At 40.1% G+C, this 20,697-nt stretch overlaps 2 protein-coding genes across 2 annotated transcripts; one reads left to right on the top strand and one right to left on the bottom strand.

Moving 5' to 3' along the window:
• Window positions 1-978: 978 nt before the first annotated feature.
• Window positions 979-3,334, top strand: LOC311273337 (visinin-like; the record flags this gene model as incomplete). The annotated part of the gene is made up of 3 exons (XM_084380341.1): window positions 979-1,413; window positions 2,880-2,991; window positions 3,249-3,334. The coding sequence occupies exons 1-3, from the start codon at window positions 1,033-1,035 to the stop codon at window positions 3,332-3,334; spliced, it is 579 nt and encodes a 192-aa protein (XP_084236467.1). The 5' UTR covers window positions 979-1,032.
• A 3,921-nt stretch (window positions 3,335-7,255) lies between these two features.
• LOC311273338 (germ cell-specific gene 1-like protein) lies at window positions 7,256-18,381 on the bottom strand. The gene is made up of 8 exons (XM_084380342.1): window positions 18,126-18,381; window positions 14,050-15,192; window positions 11,280-11,468; window positions 10,357-10,416; window positions 10,057-10,215; window positions 9,516-9,627; window positions 8,954-9,252; window positions 7,256-8,806 (listed from the first exon to the last, which is right to left on the bottom strand). Exons 2-8 carry the CDS (start codon window positions 14,243-14,245, stop codon window positions 8,517-8,519), a joined length of 1,305 nt encoding a protein of 434 aa, XP_084236468.1. The 5' UTR covers window positions 14,246-15,192; window positions 18,126-18,381; the 3' UTR covers window positions 7,256-8,516.
• Between the last annotated feature and the right edge of the window lie 2,316 nt (window positions 18,382-20,697).

Below are 20,697 nucleotides of genomic sequence, written 5' to 3'. Positions count from 1 at the left end.
GTTCCTTTTAAATTGAATTTCACTCCCCATTGATAAAGATGAAAACACACAGGATACATATTTTCAACTCTGAGCCCCAAGCAATTTCTGGCTGTGTTTTGCTCCTTTTACATTTTTACTAATAATATTTAAGTTCTGTACCTATATAGAAACACATTTATGACAAGAAGTAAGAAAAATTCAAACATGTCTTTTATGCAGTAAAACACTGTTATTAAGCCATAAAATATATATTTAAAAAAATGATCCATTTCTATGATAACTTGAAAAAAAACAAGAAATCTATACATGTATAACATTTTTCAAGTGTGCACAAGCTACAAATATTGGAAAAGTTGGGGTAGCTCCACATCCTTTTATGTTCTACTATCTCTCTCTCAATGATCTCTCTTGTCCTCTCCTCTCTGCTCCATATAAACACAGCCTGGAGTTTCAGCCTAGATTTTCAAGACTGCCAGTTTGCGCTGCGGAGTGCAGAACATGTTTCACAAGATCAAGATGTTATTTTTAAGAGATTTATTTTGGGTGAAATTTTGAATGAGACATCTCAAATAAAGTGAGGGACGCGTTCATTACATGATTCATTCAATGACCATCAGAGAATTTTAAACCATACAATATTTTCTATTCTTATGCTTTCTTGCTGTAATAAATGGTGTAATTTTGGGTGAAGAAAAAATGCCTTTCAAACCTGCTTGAGGGTTGTGGAGTTCAGATGCATGTCAGCCTTAAACTGGATTGAACTTTGTCCGTGACACCTCTTGCTAGTATTATTGTTGGTTGATTGGATTCATGAGCTTATCAAGTGGCTTCTGCTCTTTTCACAGCATATGCTTCTCTGGGCTGAATTGTAGGCCAGAACCAGGATCAACAAAGGTACTGCTGCAATACCTCTGGGATAGTCTTCTGTTTACTACTTTGACAGCGTACAGGAGGGAAGTCCTTTGGTTGAAGCTGTGCATCCTAGAAGAACTCAAGGGCCACAAATTCACACTTTGATATACCTCTAAAATATCACCAGCACATCCAACAATGGGTAACACCAAGAGCGGCGCTGTTTCCAAGGAGATCCTGGAGGACCTGAAACTCCACACCAAGTTCTCAGAGACTGAGATTGCCCAGTGGTATGAAAACTTCAAGAGGCAGTGTCCAACAGGGCGCATCACGAAAGAGGAGTTCCAGGCTATCTACAGCAAGTTCTTCCCAGAAAGTGATGCACAAACGTATTCCCAGCACGTCTTCCGCTCATTCGACACAAACGACGATGGCACACTGGACTTCAAGGAGTACATCATCGCTCTCCACATGACGTCAACAGGGAAGACCACCAGGAAACTGGAATGGGCCTTCTCGCTGTTTGACGTGGACAAGAACGGATACATCACCAAGTCAGAGGTCAAGGAAATCTGCACGGTGAGTCTAGTCTAGTATAATAGCCTTGCAGACAAAAAGTACTTGTAGCTCGGTAAGTGCTTGGCTCCAAGATGTTTGGAAATTGTCTGAGTGAAGAGTTGAATACTGGGAGAATTGTGACTTTGTGATGAGAAATTCATTGACATGAGCAAAAAGAAATAGAGACAACAGTATCATCTGCATAGAAGTTGATAATAGACTGTCCTGTACTGTATCTTTTAGTAACTGCTAGGCAAAGGTCAGACATGGTCAGGTTTTGCAGAACTCAACAGTGGGTAAACTGGATTTAAGTGGGTTCGGGTTCCTTTGTATACTGTAAGGACAGAATGAATTGAACAATTGACTGTTTAATAGTAGAATGACCAAAGGGAAGGAAGATCACAGTGATTGACATTTAATGAGCAGTGAACTCTGAAGGAAACTGTACATACAGTGTTTATGGATAATAAAAAAAAGGCATATGGAGATCACAGGATTCCCATTTTTTCCCCCCATTCCTAATCACATCCCCATCAGCACACACTCCCTTAATATCGGCATCTATCTTCTTCACTAAATTAAACTACAGCATTGATAGCTATCCCTTGTTTCCCTTGTTAGGCACTGTTTTTTAAACACAGGATTAGACTTTAATTAATGCTGATCAACAGTTTGGGGTAAATTAAGGGCTAAGCCTACAGAGAGTTTTACGGTATACATAATTAAGATAATGAAGAAAGAACTATAGACTGCAGTTTAAATCAGGAGGTTATATCTTAATAAAGATGTCACATACTATTCTTATACTTTATAAACAATGTTGGATCAAGAGAAATACAGTATGACATGACCTGACAATGTAAGACTTGGTTATATCCCTTACCCACTTTCAGTACACTTAACCACTTGTTTCAAAAAAGTGAATGAGCAGAAACAAAATAAAGTATAGGTAACAGTATCCTCTGCATACAGGATCATTTGTGACTGTCACTTAAGGTATCATTTAGTGGCTTCTAGGGAAATATTGACTTTCGACATTTCGTAGAATTTAATTATATAAATTATGACCTCAAACATTTACATTTTTGTCCTTAAATCTTTTTGAATTAACACACCACTAATGCCACTATTTGGCTCCTTAAACATAACTGACTTACATGGCCTCTGAATTAGTTTTTAGGGGAAATTGTTGATCCATATTAATTTCTATACTGCAAAAAAATCAAAGAACAAAAATAACCAAGACTATCTGAGGTTTAAAGTAGGAGACATTGAAAAAATAAGATTTAAGAAAAAAGCCAAATCCTGACTGACTGCACTGTATCTGAGTAAGACCGGTTGTGACTGATTTGACAGCCTGGCATTTTTTTTCTCCAATAATCTTTTCTTAAGCCCTGCCATCACATTGAAATGTTTAGTGCTGCTAAAATAAAATGCTTCTCTCTCTTTGACAAGTCTGTATCTCCTGTTTTTTATTTTCCTCACAGGCAATTTTCAAGCTAATTCCTAAAGATGAGTTGTCTGGTCTGCCTGACGATGAAAACTCAGCTGAGAAGAGGGCAGATAAACTCTGGAGCTTCTTTGACAAGGGTGAAAATGGTGAGATACTGTGGTTTAAATGGAGACATGAAAGAATAAATATAAAAATTATTTATTAAGTTTGGGAAGTTTGGGATATATTTTGAAATATGACCCAGGAAGTCACCACTTTGCTTTATCATTACTATTAAAGGCTGCAAAATAATCACTGTGCTCCAGTCTCTTCCCCCTGGGACCCTTAAGAAGTGTTTTTAATTCAAGTTCATTTCAAGAACCTGAACTAAACTCCTCCTTTTCTTTCCCTTTCCTCCCTCCAGAACGAGTGGCAGAAGGAGAGTTTATCCAGGGAGTGTTGGACAATGAAGAGGCTCTACGTTTGATTCAGTATCAGCCTTCAAAGTAACTCTTCTACAGATTTATTGTCTCTCAGTCCTCATCAGTCCTGTGTTTTCAACTTTACCCTTCACTCTGCTTATGCACGGACACTTGACAGCACCTTCACAAAATGTGAACAAATAGCAGGTGTGACAATAACGCCCTGTTGCAAAAAATTACCAGCAACCATATCCAAATTTGAAATCTTCATGGGAAGTCCTAGTTGACTACTGTCTGTCTACCATGTAATATTCCCTCATACACATGTGACCTTAAATGTTCCCACAACTAAATAAAATGTTAATATGCTTTTTCTGCTCAGATTAGCCCCATGGTTCTCAAATTGGGGGCCCACAGTACCACTGCAGGGGGCACATGGATAACCAGGGGAAAAATATGGATTGGAAAACAAGTCAAATTAATATGATTTATGTCAGGAAAATAAACAAACAAAAGTTTGCTGATGCTATCTTGCAGACCTTTATTACACTAAAACTCAACAGTTTTTGCAGCCTAGTCTTTTCTCATAAGGAGGTGGAGGGGAAAGTGGTGGCGTTTCAAGCCAACAAGCTGCCAAACGGATGACCACAGTTTGAGTCGCGCCGCTGGATATTCTTAAGGTCACTTGGTCCCCTGACGTTTTTGTGCATTAATCTAACCAGATCACAAGCACAACGTTGTTACAAGAGAGAGACAGAAAAATTCAACCTTAAATTGCAACATAAACAAACATTAAGTTTGAACTTCTCTGTGGTTTTGCAGAAACGCACTTACCTAACATTTATTCTGCAGATTGAGATAATTTTTTGTTAGTTGTTTCTCCAATCATTAACAAGTTATAGTTGTTGGGTTTTGGGGGGCAGAATTGCTTGAGAACCACAGGATTAACCTCTTCATTGAAGTTGTGATAGATGAAGCACAAACAGTACTTCTAAAACTGTCATATGTAGTTTACATCAAATTATATACTTGTGTTTTAGCAACTTGAGCACACCTTATGAAATGATATATCATGTGCTTTAGTTCAAGTATTATCACCACGACATATGTTGTTTTTTTCTCTACTGGGCAGCCAATGCTGGTCTCTCATTTTATCTTTTTAAAACTCTGACCAACATGTAAGTGCAGAAAGGTGTAATTGATCCTCGACCCCTGTTATTGTCTAATTTGATGTCTTTCAAGTGATTAATTCATCCATGTGGGAAGATCCTACATGTTTGATTTTCTAGATAAGTGGTGCATATTGAAGTATAGGTTTGTTCATGTACAACATGTAAAACTAAGTGTTGATCCTGGATTTTCCTTTACAACAAATTCAATAAATCATAACCATGAAATTGTTATAAAATTTAAGGTGTCTGAAGTCTTTTTTCCCTTCTCTTTCAGTCTTTTATGTTACTGTTAATAATTGCGGGACTATTTGTTACAATTGCAGCAACTGTTGTGTTCAGAATTCGAGACCCAGCAAATCAGCCGCCCATCCTCACTAAAAAAACGGATGCAATGCAGCTTAATACAGGCCACGTTTATGTTTATTGTTGGGTGGCGACCTCTAGTGGCCGTAGTAATTATGATGGGCTCAGAGGAGAAAGTCAGGTAACGCAGTAAAAAAATCACCCCAACACAGCCAAACTTTCAGAGAGGAGAACAGTGTTCATTTCTTGTGTGAAACCAAAAGTCACTGCTGACTTATTTTTATATCTCCTGTCCGTCGACAAACATCGACTTGGACGCAAGGATGAGCTGATTATAGTTTGGTTGTCAACAGTCAACGGTCAAGGTCACCGTGACCTCACAAATATATGTCCTCATGAATATCATAACGCTTGTAAGCCTATCACTGCATATCACGCACGGCAGATGAAGCAAGACGACACAACGTAAAACACATAACAAGACTGATCACACAGTACACAAGCCTTGTTATTTTTATCTTTTATTAAAAATCTAAAATGTTATGTCATCAAAGTTGGGTCAGTTTTTCCCTGTGGCATCAAGCATGGTGTCGAATATCAATAATTTTAAGGTAGTGAATCGCAATTAGAAATTTCTGTATTGTGACAACACTACTGGAAATGAGACTCAACAATCAACTATCTTTGTGGACAGTTTAGGAACAGCTGGGACAAATCCAACTGATTCTACCTTTAAGTATTTTATATTAAAATGATGTGAGCTTCAGTCAGCTTTGCACAGAAATGGCTGGTAGAAATATCCTTCGAGATACTTTTTACTTTTAAACTTTGAGTACATTTGAGAGCCTGTACTTTATTACTTTTACTTGAGTTAAGAAGTTGAATCAGTACTTCTACATTTTTTACACAAGTATTTATACTTCTACTTGAGTAAAGAATGTGTGTACTTTTGCCAACTCCGCTAGAGAAAATATAATACGATCAGGGCCATTCAGATTCATTCCTCTGTGAACTATGATTGTCTAAACAAAATTCATGGAAATCTAACCAACAAGTTGCAAAAATATCTCTCTAGTGTAAAATGGCTGTCACAGGTTAATCTGTGATTGTCTAAAACTGAATTTTGGTTACTGGTCAACAGCAGAAGAAATGTCCGCAGGATAATCCACATACCCCACAACCGATTGGAGCAATTCTCCCTGTTTACAGTGGGGTCTCTGGATTATCCAGAGCCACTCCGGGACAGCTCCTTCACAATCTACATTTCAGATTAATTTAAAACTGAGATATTTTAGTGTTTGAGGGCTTGTTGTCCTAAAAGTAAGAGTCTCCAGATGTTCACTGATGGCCTGTTTCATGATCTTAAGTTACACAAAACAAACACAGACAATAGTCTTTATAGAAAAGATTAGTATTGTTTCATAATGAGAAGACCTAGTTTACTTTCTCGTTCCACTTTCGGGAAAGACATCTGCTGCGGTTTTCGAAAGTGCACACACTGCTTATTTGATCATGAAGCCAAATCAATTTCAAAGCATCTTTCATCAAGTAAGAAATCAATTTGGAAGATTTCCTTACTTTCAAAATAAAATAACCAAGTCTTTCTGATTGAACGCCTTGAAAGGGAAGAGATTTCTTGATTGACTTTGAGAAAACGATCCTCTATACCGTAATAAAGAATTAAACACAGTAAACACCGTATACGGTGTTTACCGTGTTTAATTCTTTATAAGTATATAAATTAAACACATTTGATAAGCTCATTTTAGAGCCCTCAACATCCTCAGATTCTCTTCATCATGTGAGAGCTATTATGTTAATTTAACCTATTATGTTACTGCATTGACAGATATGATACATATGAACACAGGTCTGTTTACAGGGAACACGTTTATAAATTAACCCCTTCATTTCCCATGTGTTGGCTGGATTTTGAGGAAAAACTAAACTAAATTACCTCAGTGTTGCTGCGAGTGTTTCATCTTACATAAACTGTTGTATAATTCAATCTCTTAATTTACATTTTTAATTACTTTCCACACAGTGACCTGACAACCCCGTTCTGCTTCACTGCCTACATTATGTCTCTCTCTCTCTCTCTCTCTCTCTCTCTGAGTCTTATTCCCCTGACTGGGGAGATTATTGACATAATCTTCTGTCCAGCATTTGAAAGCATCTGCCTTAATGTCTAAATCTCTCTGTTGATGTAATCTTTGATTCTTGCTTTTCTTCTTTTCCTTCCTTTGTAGATGAACATAAACAGGGAAACATCATTGGATAACTGGGTATACACATGCAGCCTTTGCATTGAGGCTGCAGGTGAAAAAAAAAATTCTGGTAATGTTTTACTTTGTCTGGTGTCTTGACTGTAAAAAGTCTTGAAATGGTTAAGAAATAAGATAAATCTGTGATGCAAACAGATCGCTACATGTTAGAGGGAAAATAGATTTTTGATTTTGGGGGTGAACTGTCCTTTTTCAAGTCTTTAATACATTTGTGAATTCATGTTCTTCTGCAATTTTTATTCTGATGTTTTGACAAACTGTAATCGATCATTGTAGCAAAAGTCTCAACATAACGTGCTGACTACATGATGAGACATCAGACAATGTGGTTTGGTTTTATTTATCACCGTATGGGAGGGGATTTTCATCCATTCACGCAACCACAGATCAAAAACAAAAAAATGTAAATAACAGTATATGCCACAGTCATTAACAATTCCACACACCCTGTCATACGTCTCATGAGTCATAACATTACATACAATCCCTGAAGAAGTAACTGAAGTTGGTAATATTGATATATTGCTGTTCTTCTGTGTACATCCAGTCAGAACAGCCAGTCTTACACATGATAAAAAAAAGTAAAAATGTATTAAGAGGATTTGAACAGAATATTAAAACATAGTCGACACAGCTGTCTATTGGCGTGGCCTCACATTACTGCCTTTCAATCCTTTTGACATATCTGAAAATACTTTGCGAATAAAACTACACTGCTGTTAAAAAAACAAGTTTTTTTTATACATTTATACAGTTTTTTTTCTACGTATTTTGCCGTTTCGTTCTTCCTGTCATTCCAACTGCTGGCAATAAATAAATAAATAAATAAATAAGGACTTAGGGAATGAGTTTCAAAACGTCAACAGTGCAGCTGGGTGAAAACTGCAGGGTTTGAGATGCTATTGCATGTTATAAAGAACACAATCAGTAAATCTGTGAAAGCTTCAGTAAGCAATGTTTTTATGGTACCAGCCAAGCACCAGGTCACCAAGTCCAAGAACCAGGTCAAGAGAAGAAATGGCCACTGATGTGACCTGATCAACACCAAACTCTACGCAGTCTAACTGTGCTGGTTCTTGTGTTGCACACATACTTGATGGCAGCGCTGAATGTTTTAACCAACTGTCCTTGTAAAAAGTCACAGTTTCAATCAAACAGGCTCAAATAAGCTGAGCCGGCTGTATGTGACCTGCCCGGTCAGAATCGACAGGAAGCCAAAGATATTCCTGTTGATGGAGACAAAAGCAGAGCTCAAAGGAGAATGAATATTGGTCTTACATTCATCTGACTGCAATGGGACGGGAGTTTGAACATTGTTTTGCCCCCAAGTGGTCACAAGGTTGAATGAGACAGCTTGAGATGCAAACTGCAAACTTCAAAACAGTCTAGAAATGCATCTTCTACAGTTATCATTTGAAACAGCAAATATACACAAAAAAAAAAACAGTGAAGAGTTTTGAAGATACGTGTTCAAGTCTGACAAGATGTTTGTCCTCTGACGTCCAAAGTCTTAGCAGAGTGAGTCCTCTCTCTCTTCCTGCACAGTGTAATCTATGTCGTCCATCTCCCGTTCACAGTCTTCACATCCTTCAGTGCCGCACCCCTCCACCACCACCACACCATGATGGTCCACCAGTCTTCCCCCTCCCATTCCACCCAACGCTCCCATTGTTCCAAAACCCATTCCCCCAACTCCTCCTACTGCTCCCATTCCCATCCCTGCCTTTCCAAATCCATTTCCTCCCATGCCAACTCCTCCAACTCCCATTCCTCCAATTCCTCCTACTGCTCCCATTCCAACTACATTTCCTCCAACACCAACTCCTCCTACATCCATTCCTCCCATTCCAACTCCATTTCCTCCTACACCCATTCCTCCCATGCCCATGCCCATGCCCATTCCCATCCCAACAGCTCCCATCCCTCCAACTCCCATCCCCCCACCACCAACAAGTAGCGCTCCCCCAGCGCCACATGCCAATTGTCCGACAGCTGGTCCCACTCCTCTGGGCCACATAGGATCCATGAGCGCCCCCTGTTGGCCAAGCTGAATCAGCTGACTGACAGAGTAAACCCCACCACCACCAGCTCGGACGACCTCCTCGTAGGAGGGGGCGCGGGCAGCAGTGCGAGCCTCCTCCAGCCTCACCCGGGCCCGGTGCTTCATCTCGATGATGGTCTTGGTGTAGGAGTTGAGCGTGGCGACGGCAGCTGCCATGCAGCAGCTGAACGACAGCCAAGCCATGCTGGTGAGTAGAGGGAGGAGAGATGTTACCTCTTTCATCACATCACAGGCTGATGCAATTTGTTGTTCAATTTGCAGCTCTGACCAGTGTTATTATGAGACAGGACAGGCTAGCTGGTTAGCATGCTAACTTCAGTTTACCTCTCTGCAACAACACATAGACATCTGACTTAATGTTGTTTCTTCACATTCTGTTGATAATGTTGTTCATTTATCCTTTAACCTTCAGGTTTTTTCATGGTGGTTAAATTGAAGCACACTTACGCAAATGACCATCCGTAGTCCCACGTCTGTGGCCTCCAGTCTTTGGGCCCGATGCTCACAGTCATCTGAAACACTGTGGTGTACATCATGTGTGCGACCATCCCCATCATACCTGGTCAGGGAACATGTAGTTTTACTACAAAGTTATATTCAGGCTATTTAAAACGCTGGTAAACACGCTAAAATTGGGTGATTGACTCATTTCCTATTGCCAGGAGACAAGTTTGCCTTTCTGTTTTTTTCACCAACACATTGTAAAAGCAGGGAACAGTAGAAAACAGCACGAGGCCGGTGACTACTACTGAAACATTTGACCGGGAATGAATGCCAACTGCACCCCTTTTCACAAAAAACAAAGTCTTAGTGGGTTTAATGGGTTTTTTGTCCAGTATGACAGGGTATTTAGACTAAAGAGAGAATAAGTCTAAAATATCCTCATACATCTTCTCACAAATATTTGGAGCTGCCAGTGTTTAAGGTCAAATAGGTTAAAGAGTGACATTTTTACAACAACTCAGCACAAAGTGTCGCTCATCCTCACCTGAGAGGACAGTGCACATGGCAGCGAAGGCGTTGATCTTGAGGGCGTTCATCTCCCTCTTAGCACAGAGGCAAAGCGCTTCCACACACATCAGCAGGAAGCCCATGGCCAGAAGGCCAATGTACGTGAACTCGCTGATGACTGACAGCCAGAGGACACCTGGAAGAAGTGGGAAGAAAATCAATTTAGTGGGATTATAATGAGCCAGCAAGAGCGAGGATGAGACAGTTGGTTGGGATGAAAACTGGAATACAGGCTATATATTAAAAATTATCTGGTTTGATTTGTTGTTGTACCAACCTTGTGTCTCTCCTGGCGTCAGCTCAATGAAGCTGCGACACTTTTCTTCTTGATCCTCACCTGGAGGAACAATAACAACAGTCAGAGTTACGTAGATTGAAGCTAAAATATACTCAATCCTTGTCTTTAAATATATCACATTGAATCTTAAAAGGAACAGTTCAAACGAAAAATTAAAATTCAGTTGTTATCTAATCTAAACTATGCCTGTGCTTATAGCCTCTGTCATAGTAAAAGGAGTGTTATGTTACAACTGCAATATGTAGGCTGTTTTTTTCCATCAAGATAACATAAGTAACATATAAAAACATGAAGAAAATAGCTGCTTTAAGTGCAGAAGAAATGTGTGATGTGCTGCTTACTGTCAACCAGTCACAGACAGTTTACTTATTAATTCTGTGGCTACAATAATCCAGGCTGGTACAAATTATCCTCCTTAGTGAGGACTAAATAGAGGCTTAACTGTAAATCATCTGTGTTGACTAAAACACATTCTTACTGGTGGCTATAATAGTTACAACAGAAGAAAACAGTTGTAGACCGCTAACATGTTAACAACGTTGTCTGTTCATCACTCAGATGATCAATCAGTGCTTACAAAGTAACTAACTACATAATACAATCTATTTCTTTGTATGTTTATATGACAATCCAGTCATGACTTCATCCTGTAAAACAAAATGTCACGTGAGCTTACGTCAGCTTGAACCAAACATCTTGACAATATCCGGCCATTCACCATCAATCAATCCATTGTTAAGAGGTGAACAAGTGGCACAGAGCTCAGATTTCATCATCAGAGCTGGAAGAATTATAATATTAAATAACTTATTCCTGTAATCAGATTACTTTCCCTGCTAATAAAGTACTGATGTGAATTTATTTTAATGAGACAAAGTTTGCGTTCAGCTCCCGTCACAGACCTTCGTTGTGCTTCTCACAGGAGAGCCAGAAGCCGGTGTGGAAGTAGCGCAGCATGTACTTGTCCTCGCCCGTCTCCCAGATGTACTGGACGGCGTTGGCCAGCTGCCTCCTCTTTATCCTGGCCAGCTCCTCCTTCTGGAATGGAGTGAGCGTCACGTTGGAGCCCCTTGGGTCCGGCGTGGGGGCCTCTGGATGAAGAAAAACGGGACACAAAGAGTGATGAAGGCAGTAAGAGAGAAAAGAGAGAGAAAAGATTTAAGGAAAACCTGAGGAATAAAGATGTATGAGTAGACTCAGGAGTAAATGTACCCAGAGGTAAAGAGTGTAGAGATGCAGAAAGATTAGGAAAGACACGTCTATGAATAAAATATTTTCCTCGATGTCGCAGACCAAGAACCTCTGACATAAATCCCAAGGGGATCTCCTGTGGGTCACGGCGTGTAACACAATCCCGCCCTGAAACACTGTTCTTTAGGTAATCTGTTATTTTCTATGCACTGAAAATTGAATACTACATGCAAACAAATAGGCTTAGCGCTCAAAGATGAGACAGCGGGTGAGTGAATCCAGATGACATGCCGCTGCAGATACAAAGTTCTGAGATTAGCAACAAAGCCGGGATTATGTGAATCTCTGCCAGTCAAGTGTAAAATACTTGGAATATCGGGCGCAAGAAAAATATTGCAGAAGCCAGAAAACCCTGCACCAAATCAGTATCTAAGAAGTATTTTTAGAAATAGTCATGTAGTTATTTTTACATGATCAGTATGCTGTTCCATGACAGACGTTCTTAGGAGTGAACCGTCATCACTTCATCATGGAGAACAGTGACATGCGAGTGATAACATGCCTTCACATGCAAGAAGGAGGTCAGGACTCACAGTAGCTTTTCACATCCTACTGTTCATGTGTAAAATACATGTTTGGATAAAAGATGATGACTACAACATAAATGATGATATTAAAAAGATAATATCAAGGCTTTAAAAAAATCAAACAATCATTTTAGTTTAATGTGACTTGGTTTCTTAAACAGATAGAAAGATGCTGGATTGTTGTTTTTTATTTCCTGGTGAAAATATTAAAAGGTCATATTTTTATCATATGTGACACAACTGAGCCTTGTAATTGCAAAACCAACTGGCTGACAGCCTGAATTTTCCCTTCCTGTGTCAACTGTGTGGCTCTAGAGAACACCCTCTATTCACAGCCTATGTCGTGTTATAGTAAAGTGTTTCTTAAACTTTTATACATTGTGTACCACATTAAAAATATCAGGCCACCACAGTTTGAGAATAGTGGTTCTAGTATATCCGGTGCAGATGACATCATGAATGTAATTTAAATCAACTGATGATTGTCACACAAGGCTTGCTTCCTGCTGTGAGTAGGAGGCACAAAAATTGTACATTGAATTCAAAATGGCTGACTTCCTCTTAGGTGTAAGTCACAGCTCCAAGAGACTTGTTCAAAGTGATGAAGATGTGCGCTTCACATGCTTCTTCACCCCTGTGTACCAGTATACTTCAAACTATATTTCTGAAGTTTCTCCCGACGCTTTTCTTTAAAGTCTTGAGATGTTAAATGTGCCGATTGAATCTATACATGTTGTAGACGGCATGACCGAACCATTTTGCCACACCCAATCCAGACCCATGTTAGATATCAGTTTTTGCCGTTTCTGACACGTGTGCCATTTTTTGAGTTTTCGAGTATCCCAAGTCCCTAAAAATACATCTGATCTGATTAAAGATAGAAAGTTTGATGCTGGATGTTTGACTGTTCTCCTTCACTGAGATTCATAAGAAAATGTTAAAAAAAAATCCACACTGGATCCACACTGACAACTAATCTCGTTTCCAGACCCATACACAAACTTTCCCAACCCAGTCGCCAGAATAAATGCTAGCTATGTTTGTTTCTGCAAAACAGTAGATAAGTAAAAAAAATAACGTTTAACTTATATGTTGTCACAACACTGTACTTATGCTCTACTTAGGTTCAGGCATTAAAACCACCTCTTTCGGGTCAGGAAAACATCATGCTTTGGCCTAAAATACCTGTTTTGGTTGCCACAAAACCAGGTGGAAATGTCCCCAGGTCTCCGTAAAATATTTAGTAGTGTTACACTTAGAAATGCTGAAAGGCAGCGTTGAACAGCGGTCAGCTGTTTGGCAGCCTGTAGCTTGTTACCATCCATAAAACCACCATCTTGATGTGAAAGGTGGCTAATAATCATATAATGCTCGATATGTGTGATATGCAACGTTTGGTACAAATGTAAACCTTGGCCGTGGTTGTTTGCAGAAACGTTGACCACTAGCATTATATACGGGCGACGGGAGATTAATTTTCAAGTTGTTAAAATCTCCTGCTGATAACTACACAAACAAACACGGCTCAAAACATCATTGAAGCTCTAAATGAACAAATGTAATGTTTGATGCTTCAGCCAAAGTTGTTTTGGCGCAGGCGAGAGACACGTCAGTTTGCAATATAAATGGATGTTGTGCTTGTTCAGCCAAAAGACATCCATAAGTCTGAGGTACAACTGGGCTACATTTAGTAGAAAAAATGGAAGTTCAAACAGCATTTTAATTGATGAAGTTTGATGTGAAGAAATTGCGATGAACTGTACTGATGTTCAAACAATGTTGTTTTTTTATAATCTAAAATTTGCCAAGATTGAACCTGGAAACATCAACATCTGCATCTGTACAGCAGGGCAGTCATACTGAAACAATAACTGACATTACTTCCTGTTCTCACCTGTGGTGTACGGCTGACTGTTGTTCTGCCCACAGTTCTTCAACTTGACGGGCGACAGGCAGAGAGGCTTCACCACCTTGTGTGTCCCCTCACACCAGTAGGAGGTGCAGAAAGCGCAGACGGACAGGGTGAGAGCCAGCGAGGTGAGGAAAAGTGACAGCAGGGAGCGGTTGCGTCTGGACATGTTCTCCAGCATGGCTGCTTCTTGACTCTGACAAATCCAGAGAGAAACAGTGTGTGCTTCGGCCTGACTTTGAGGTTCAAAAATGGCTCCAAGAGCGTGACAGCATCTGCTGACCAATCAGGATAAGGATCAGATAATCGAGGGGGTTTCCGTGACACCACAGAGACGAGTCGAGATGAAGTCCAGCGCGTTGGGTGTGGCGGGCTGTTGTGACGACTGAGATTGATTCATGGAGGATTGCAGAGAGGAGAAAAGAGAAAGGAAGCAGGGAAAAAGGGGGATTAGAGATGTTTGAGAAGTGGAACAAAGGTCAGAAGGGAATCTGGAAACAGGGTTGGGTGGAGAGACGGAGGCAGGGCGTGTTTGAGGAAGGAGGACAGTCGATGAGCAGAGGTCAGAGGACAGTGGAGTGGGCAAAGATGAAGTGCTGGGGTTTAATCACTTCACACAAGTAGAAAAGGAGACAGATGTGCAGACCAGAGGTTGCAGGAGGAACTCCAGCTCTCCTCCTGCTCCAGTATCAGTCACAGAAAATCCGCGTGGATCATCAGATTCAAATTAGGGACCTTCCTTTCTTCTTAATGTCACGGCACGAGCCAGGCGAGACGTTTGACTCCACACATTTCTTCTTACCGAGCTGCCACTCTACCCCATGTTTCCACTGCCATCACGTCTCGTATCCTGTCTCTGTTGCCTCTTCTCTCTCGCGGATTGATGGTAAACGTCTAATTCTTATCCTGCGGATTTTGAAACTAATCAGTCCAGCTCTCAGGGCACATCCCGCTCTTCAACCTGTTCCTCCACCTCTCCGGGAAGGATTGAGCTCGCAAAGGAGTGATTAGTCCTGTAACTCCGACCTACAGTACCTCTGGGCCTGGTAATCTGTGTTAATCTTGCAGGGTTAGGTGGATGAGATTAATGCCCACTGACTCTCACGCTGTCTTTGGCTGGACGACCACCTAAAAGTAAGGATGAGAGACAGAGGCAAGCATCTGGATTAAGAGTTGTTAGGAACAGCTGAGTCTACATGATTACTACCAAGTCTTTTTTCAAGTCATTGATGTTGCACTACATTCCTGACTGAGTGCCACTGTGGTGTCATTATTGTATTTTATGTTGTTGCTGCACATTAACATGGACTTTAAGTCAATAAAACCTAAAACTAGCGAATCTAAACTCTGTTTTTAGGTTTTCGTGGTGTGTTTAAAGGATGTTTAAGACACAGAGGTGCAGGCGATGTTTGTTTGATTTTCAGTTTGTGTTTCATAAAGTGGGTTTTGTGGAGTTAAGACTGTATTTTGATTATGGGTAAGACAAATAAACCTGATTTGTTATTTAGGCTCAATGTTGGTAACAACTGTAAACTATCACCCGTTTGGTTTATGGATCACCGTTCTGAAGCCTTGAGTTTAGCTTTTCGGCCATAACCATCTTTTTTGGAGCCACCAGTGACCATATTTGGACAAGAGGGTGGAGCTTGGGAGGATGTTGTCTTTGGATCTGACTGAAAACCTGAGGACAAACCTTAGTAGCGATTTGTCAATCACAAGGTAGCCACGCCCTGAAACACACCCTGATTTATCAATTTTACGTTACATGGGACAATAATTCACAAAATGAATGTCATGCTGTATTGAAGAAGAGCTGGAACAAGCGATTGAGACCATAAACTCATCAAGAAATGTGTACTGACGTAATACATCAAGTGAGAAGTAGGGTCATTTTCTCATAAGCTTACATAGCTACTGTGGAGTTTGCTTCACTTTTCAGATCTGAAGGCTTGGGCCACATTTTATACAGTATATAATGACAAAATGGAGGCTTAAAGGGCTCTTATAGCTTCATGTTATGGTGTTTCAGTGCTGTAAATAAACAAACTTAAAGGACAACATAATTTCATACTGTTTGACTTTGTTTGTATGTGGCGGACCCTGGCTTCTAGCTTCAAACTGTGTTCTGGAACCTTATTTTCCTCCGAGAACAGCTTGTTTATTCACTTATGGAATAAAATACATATTTCCAGGTTTTGTATTATAACCTCCACCACCTACATAGTGCACCTTTAACTTAACTTTAAAAATACACATTTCTATTCTGCACCATACCTCATAGCCCTTTGGTTGTTTCAGTACCACGCTTCCTACTGTAGGTTTAATGCTTGACTCACTACCACAGTCTGCTGACCTGTATCAGTGGGAGTCTTATTTTACAACATATTCCACATAAATCCAGTTGGATGTAGCATAGATGGTGACATGGTGCACTTTTACCCCTGTTCTTGCAGTTTGAGTGACATAACACAAAACACATCCCTGTACAGACAATGTTTTCTCTTCCCGGCCACTGGATTAAAGCCAGATTTCAGAAAAACCTGTCTGAAGCATCTGTCCTGCAGTGGGTCCACTTTTGAAAACTAGTAAATCAAAATGTGGGACATGGGATAAAGGGATAAAAATGCTGTCTAGTCCCTCATAAAGTGGGACACCTGGCCACCCGAAGTAGATTTTTACACTTTTCTCTTCTTTCTTTCTTTCTTTCTTTCTTTCCTTCTTTCTTTCTTTCTTTCTTTCTTTCTTTCTTTCTTTCCAATCATAAACTGCAGTGTCTTTGTATCGTCTTTCTCCTCCATTTTCTATCATCACTCTACTGTAGCTACCTTACTTTTTTTCATGCCTGTTGCACTGATAACCGCAGCCAACAGTAATGTCAAGGTGGACTGTACAAAACCACCACAGGTCAACATTTGCTACATAAAAGGTAGAAACTCACACAAAACACTGTAAAAGTGTATGTAGCAACATAACACCAGCTACATACGCTCTCTGTCAACACAGCATAGATGTCAAAGTGCATAATAAGAGCAATAATTATGACAAGGCTATGAAATAAATAATACATAATGTCTCTGCAAAACAACTGAGAAGTTTAAAATGTTCCAATTTTACTTCCTGGTCTCATGCAGCACAATATGAGCAACATCATTTAAACCTATTAACATACAGGTTTCTTCTATTCCCTCCTTAAGTTGGTTTAAGGTTGTATAAAATATAATATTATTATATTAAATAATAATATTTGTATATGTTTGTATTTGTAAAAGGTGAATAGTGGATAAAGTTATGTCTATCAGCTTGTTCCAGCTCTTCATTGAAACTACATGATGTTGCACTGAGTGAAATTTTCAGAATCTATTTGTTATCTTTGGAAAAACATTGGGATCTCCACCAGAATTGCACATAAAGTTCTGTTGTTTAAATAATGTGAGGCAGCACAGCGGGAGTTTTAACCCACCGACGGGTCGATAAGATTTAAGATGTGTTAACAGGTGATTTGTCCGACTTTTTTTTCAATTTTTCCACAACCCCTGAGAGCATGTACCATCAAATTAATCAAATCGTTTTAATCATAAATGCTTATGTCATGTTCAACCGGGTATTGCAGATTAGTTTGGTCCATCAAATCATCTCGAGGTGTAAAACTATAATCCATACACTGAGGCAGTTATTGTTCTGCTCGACTTTACCTTACTGTACATGTGTCGATGTCTCCACACACCTGACTGTTATCAACAGCTGAGGCGTACAGATTAACCGATCCGAGCACACAGCGACTCAGTCTATTATCTAACATTAATTGAACGATTTTTATATGGAGTTTGGTGGGTAACCTTCCTTTTGACTGGTCTAAATGTCACAGAGACATTTAAGTCTTCACACAGTAGATTCACAGTTGATAAAGTGGAATACAGACTTTTCATAGCTTTCATCATCTCATCATGCTGATCTGAAATCTTCCCCCTCGTGAGTGTGAAATCCAGCTGCCGTTCACACTCAACTGTTGATCAGCTTACAATGGTGCGACAAAATAAAAACTGAAAACCAGCTGGACTCACCATGTTTGGGACCTCAGCAGAGACTCTTGCCGTTTCCTTCACCTCTCCACCGACAGGGACTCGGTTTCCTTCACCTTTCCTCTGCGCTCCCTCAGTTTCAGAGTTTCCATCAGAAACCCACCCAGATTTCTCTCTAATCCCCACAAGTCCATCTGTTACTTTCCCTCCCCTTTGCTCCCTATACTGTCTCTATCCATCCATCTCCACAGCTCTCTCTCTCTCTCTCTGTCTCCTGTTTTCTTCATCTCTCCTCCTCTCTCACTCATGACCTCCCTGACCTCTACTCCTATAGTGATTAATTTGACAGTATGGTATGGGCAGCTTAGATTGAGATGAGTGTGACAGTCTCATTGTATCTGCTGCTCTCTAAACTTCGACCCTTCTTAAGTACAGCTGTGCAGTACATGCAGCTGCTGGCTTTAGGCAATCCCATCACTTCGAAATCATTGGTTTGAGTCTCTCATGGGAAAGCAACCATGTCTGGAACAGTGTGTTCAAACTGTGGGTCGACAGACAGCAGCGCCAGACACAGAATGGGAAAAGAGTTCAAGCTGTTTCATGGCCAGTATTTTGCAGTCAGGTCCAAGTTTATTTCAACATGACTAAGAATGTATTTAGGCCCTGATCAGACCACATGTCAACATCTGTCCTGAGTGAGTGGATTACAATGGCGGCAGTTCACAACTGGCATGAACATGAGTCTCTCAAGTTTGAATCACTTCTTAAAACCCACTTTTATACACTCGTTTTATGTGAAGTCATCCTTTTTGATGGGATTTTGCCTGTTTTATCACTTTAACTTTTACATTTTGTTGACATACTGACTGCATTCTTCTTCCAACTGTGTCTGGTGATGTCTGAATACTCCAGACTAAGAGCAACGACTCTGCAATCATACTGATTCAGATACCAAGTCATTGAGACATTTAAGTCATAATTAGGACGCAGCAGTGTTTGATATGTCAGGATACCACCAGCTACAACCGTTATTTCAGGATATGGGATTAAAAATGTAAATATGCATTTGTTGTCTTGAGACAACAGGATAACTAAATTGACAACTTCAACTCATCTTAAGGCGTTTGCTCGTGACAAATCACAGAGGTTCAGTCACTTCAAATGTTTGTGGTAATGAAACATAAAACTATTTACAGCGACTATTTTGTCATTATACTGCAGTTAACAAGAACCTCTCAGTTTGTCTCATGTGATCTGACTCGCTTGTGTAAAAAAGGCAGCTCCAGGACTGTGACTGCAGTGTCCTAATGTAACTCATGCTGACTAACTGTCAAATCCCCAATGTCCCCCCTACTGTTTTTAGACACTAAGCTCTCTCATGAATGGAGAGATCCGCCTCTACAGTCAATCTGACATTTCCTCCTCTTCCAAAAAAATTCTCTAATGACCTCAACTGACTCCACTTCCCTTACTCTCCCAAATTAAACAGGACAAAGACGCAAGGACTGAATGGATCAAACAGCTGAATACACTGTATAACACAGGGTTTAGCTACAGATCATCTCTAGACGTGCTGTAAGACATACTGTGCTTCAAATGTTCATTTATGTTTTAAATGTTTAACCCACCAAAAAGCTGAATTAAGTGGTTACAAATTCTTAAAATCACATTAACTCCCCCTCCCTCATTAAAGAAAACTCAGAATCTATGAATATTTAAATATTTTCATTTCAAAAGTTTAACGTCAACATACCAGATGTCTCTCTCCAGTCCATTCTCTGTATTTGTACTGAAGGCTTCATGTCTTCTCATCACACTTGTGCAGTTGGAGCATGATTGGCTTTACAGTTAGTTCAGTCAAAAATCCTGCTCATAGGAACATGTTACATTTTTAGTGTCACTCACATACTGTACACCGTTCTGCACAGTGAAGGTCAAACATCCAAGTGATGGAGGGAGGTGGTGGTCCTATTTAATTATTGTATTTGATATATATTAAATGATGACTGATCCTCAATTATTTTGCTTTTAACATGCAAACTATCATGTGTTTCATGTAGAGTGACCGGGATATGTTGTGTCTACATATGTTTGTATTTGACTCCCTCTTGTGGTGACAGCAGGTCAGTTCTTCATGGGTTGTAAGTGAATGTTGGACTCAAAGAAATCCCCAAAAAGCAACAACAAAAAAAGGGACAATCAATTATAGAAATTTCTCAGCAACTTTTACAGAGGAGCAATGGAAAGTAGCCTGACTGGAAACATCACAAACTGGTTGGTGCACGGCCCAGGGCAGGAGGGCTCTACAGTGGGTGATTAAAACTGCCCAGAACTGTCATCAGCGGTGATACTGGTGAAGTAAGACTTCTGCACAGAACCCAGAGGATACTAAAAGACAACACCAATCAGAGCCACAGTCTGTTCACCCTGCCCAGTCTCCAGGATATCATTTTTAGCAGATAACTTTTCTTCAAACCACAGATACGTCTGAGATTGACATTTTTGCCAGACATGGCATATCACGTCCACATCATGTTTATTAGCTGACTTTGATATCAGCAGGTGGAGGGGATGGAGGTGGCATTAGGTTGCCAAATGGGCTCTGTGTCTGTGG

Source organism: Pagrus pagrus, assembly GCF_965226575.1.
Source record: "Pagrus pagrus genome assembly, chromosome: 17".
Classification (NCBI taxonomy): domain Eukaryota; kingdom Metazoa; phylum Chordata; class Actinopteri; order Spariformes; family Sparidae; genus Pagrus; species Pagrus pagrus.
The sequence above is the reverse complement of the archived record's forward strand: the minus strand, read 5'-3'. Positions and strand labels throughout refer to the sequence as shown.

Excerpts from the sequence above, each read along its gene's own strand:
- LOC311273338 (XM_084380342.1), bottom strand. The coding sequence starts at position 14,245 with ATGCTGGAGAACATGTCCAGACGCAACCGCTCCCTGCTGTCACTTTTC. Across the intron at positions 10,417-11,279 it reads CTGTGAGAAGCACAACGAAG|GTGAGGATCAAGAAGAAAAG; the intron begins GTCTGTGACGGG and ends TTGTTCCTCCAG. Across the intron at positions 8,807-8,953 it reads TGGGGGAGCGCTACTTGTTG|TTGGAATGGGAGCAGTAGGA; the intron begins GTGGTGGGGGGA and ends GAGGAAATGTAG.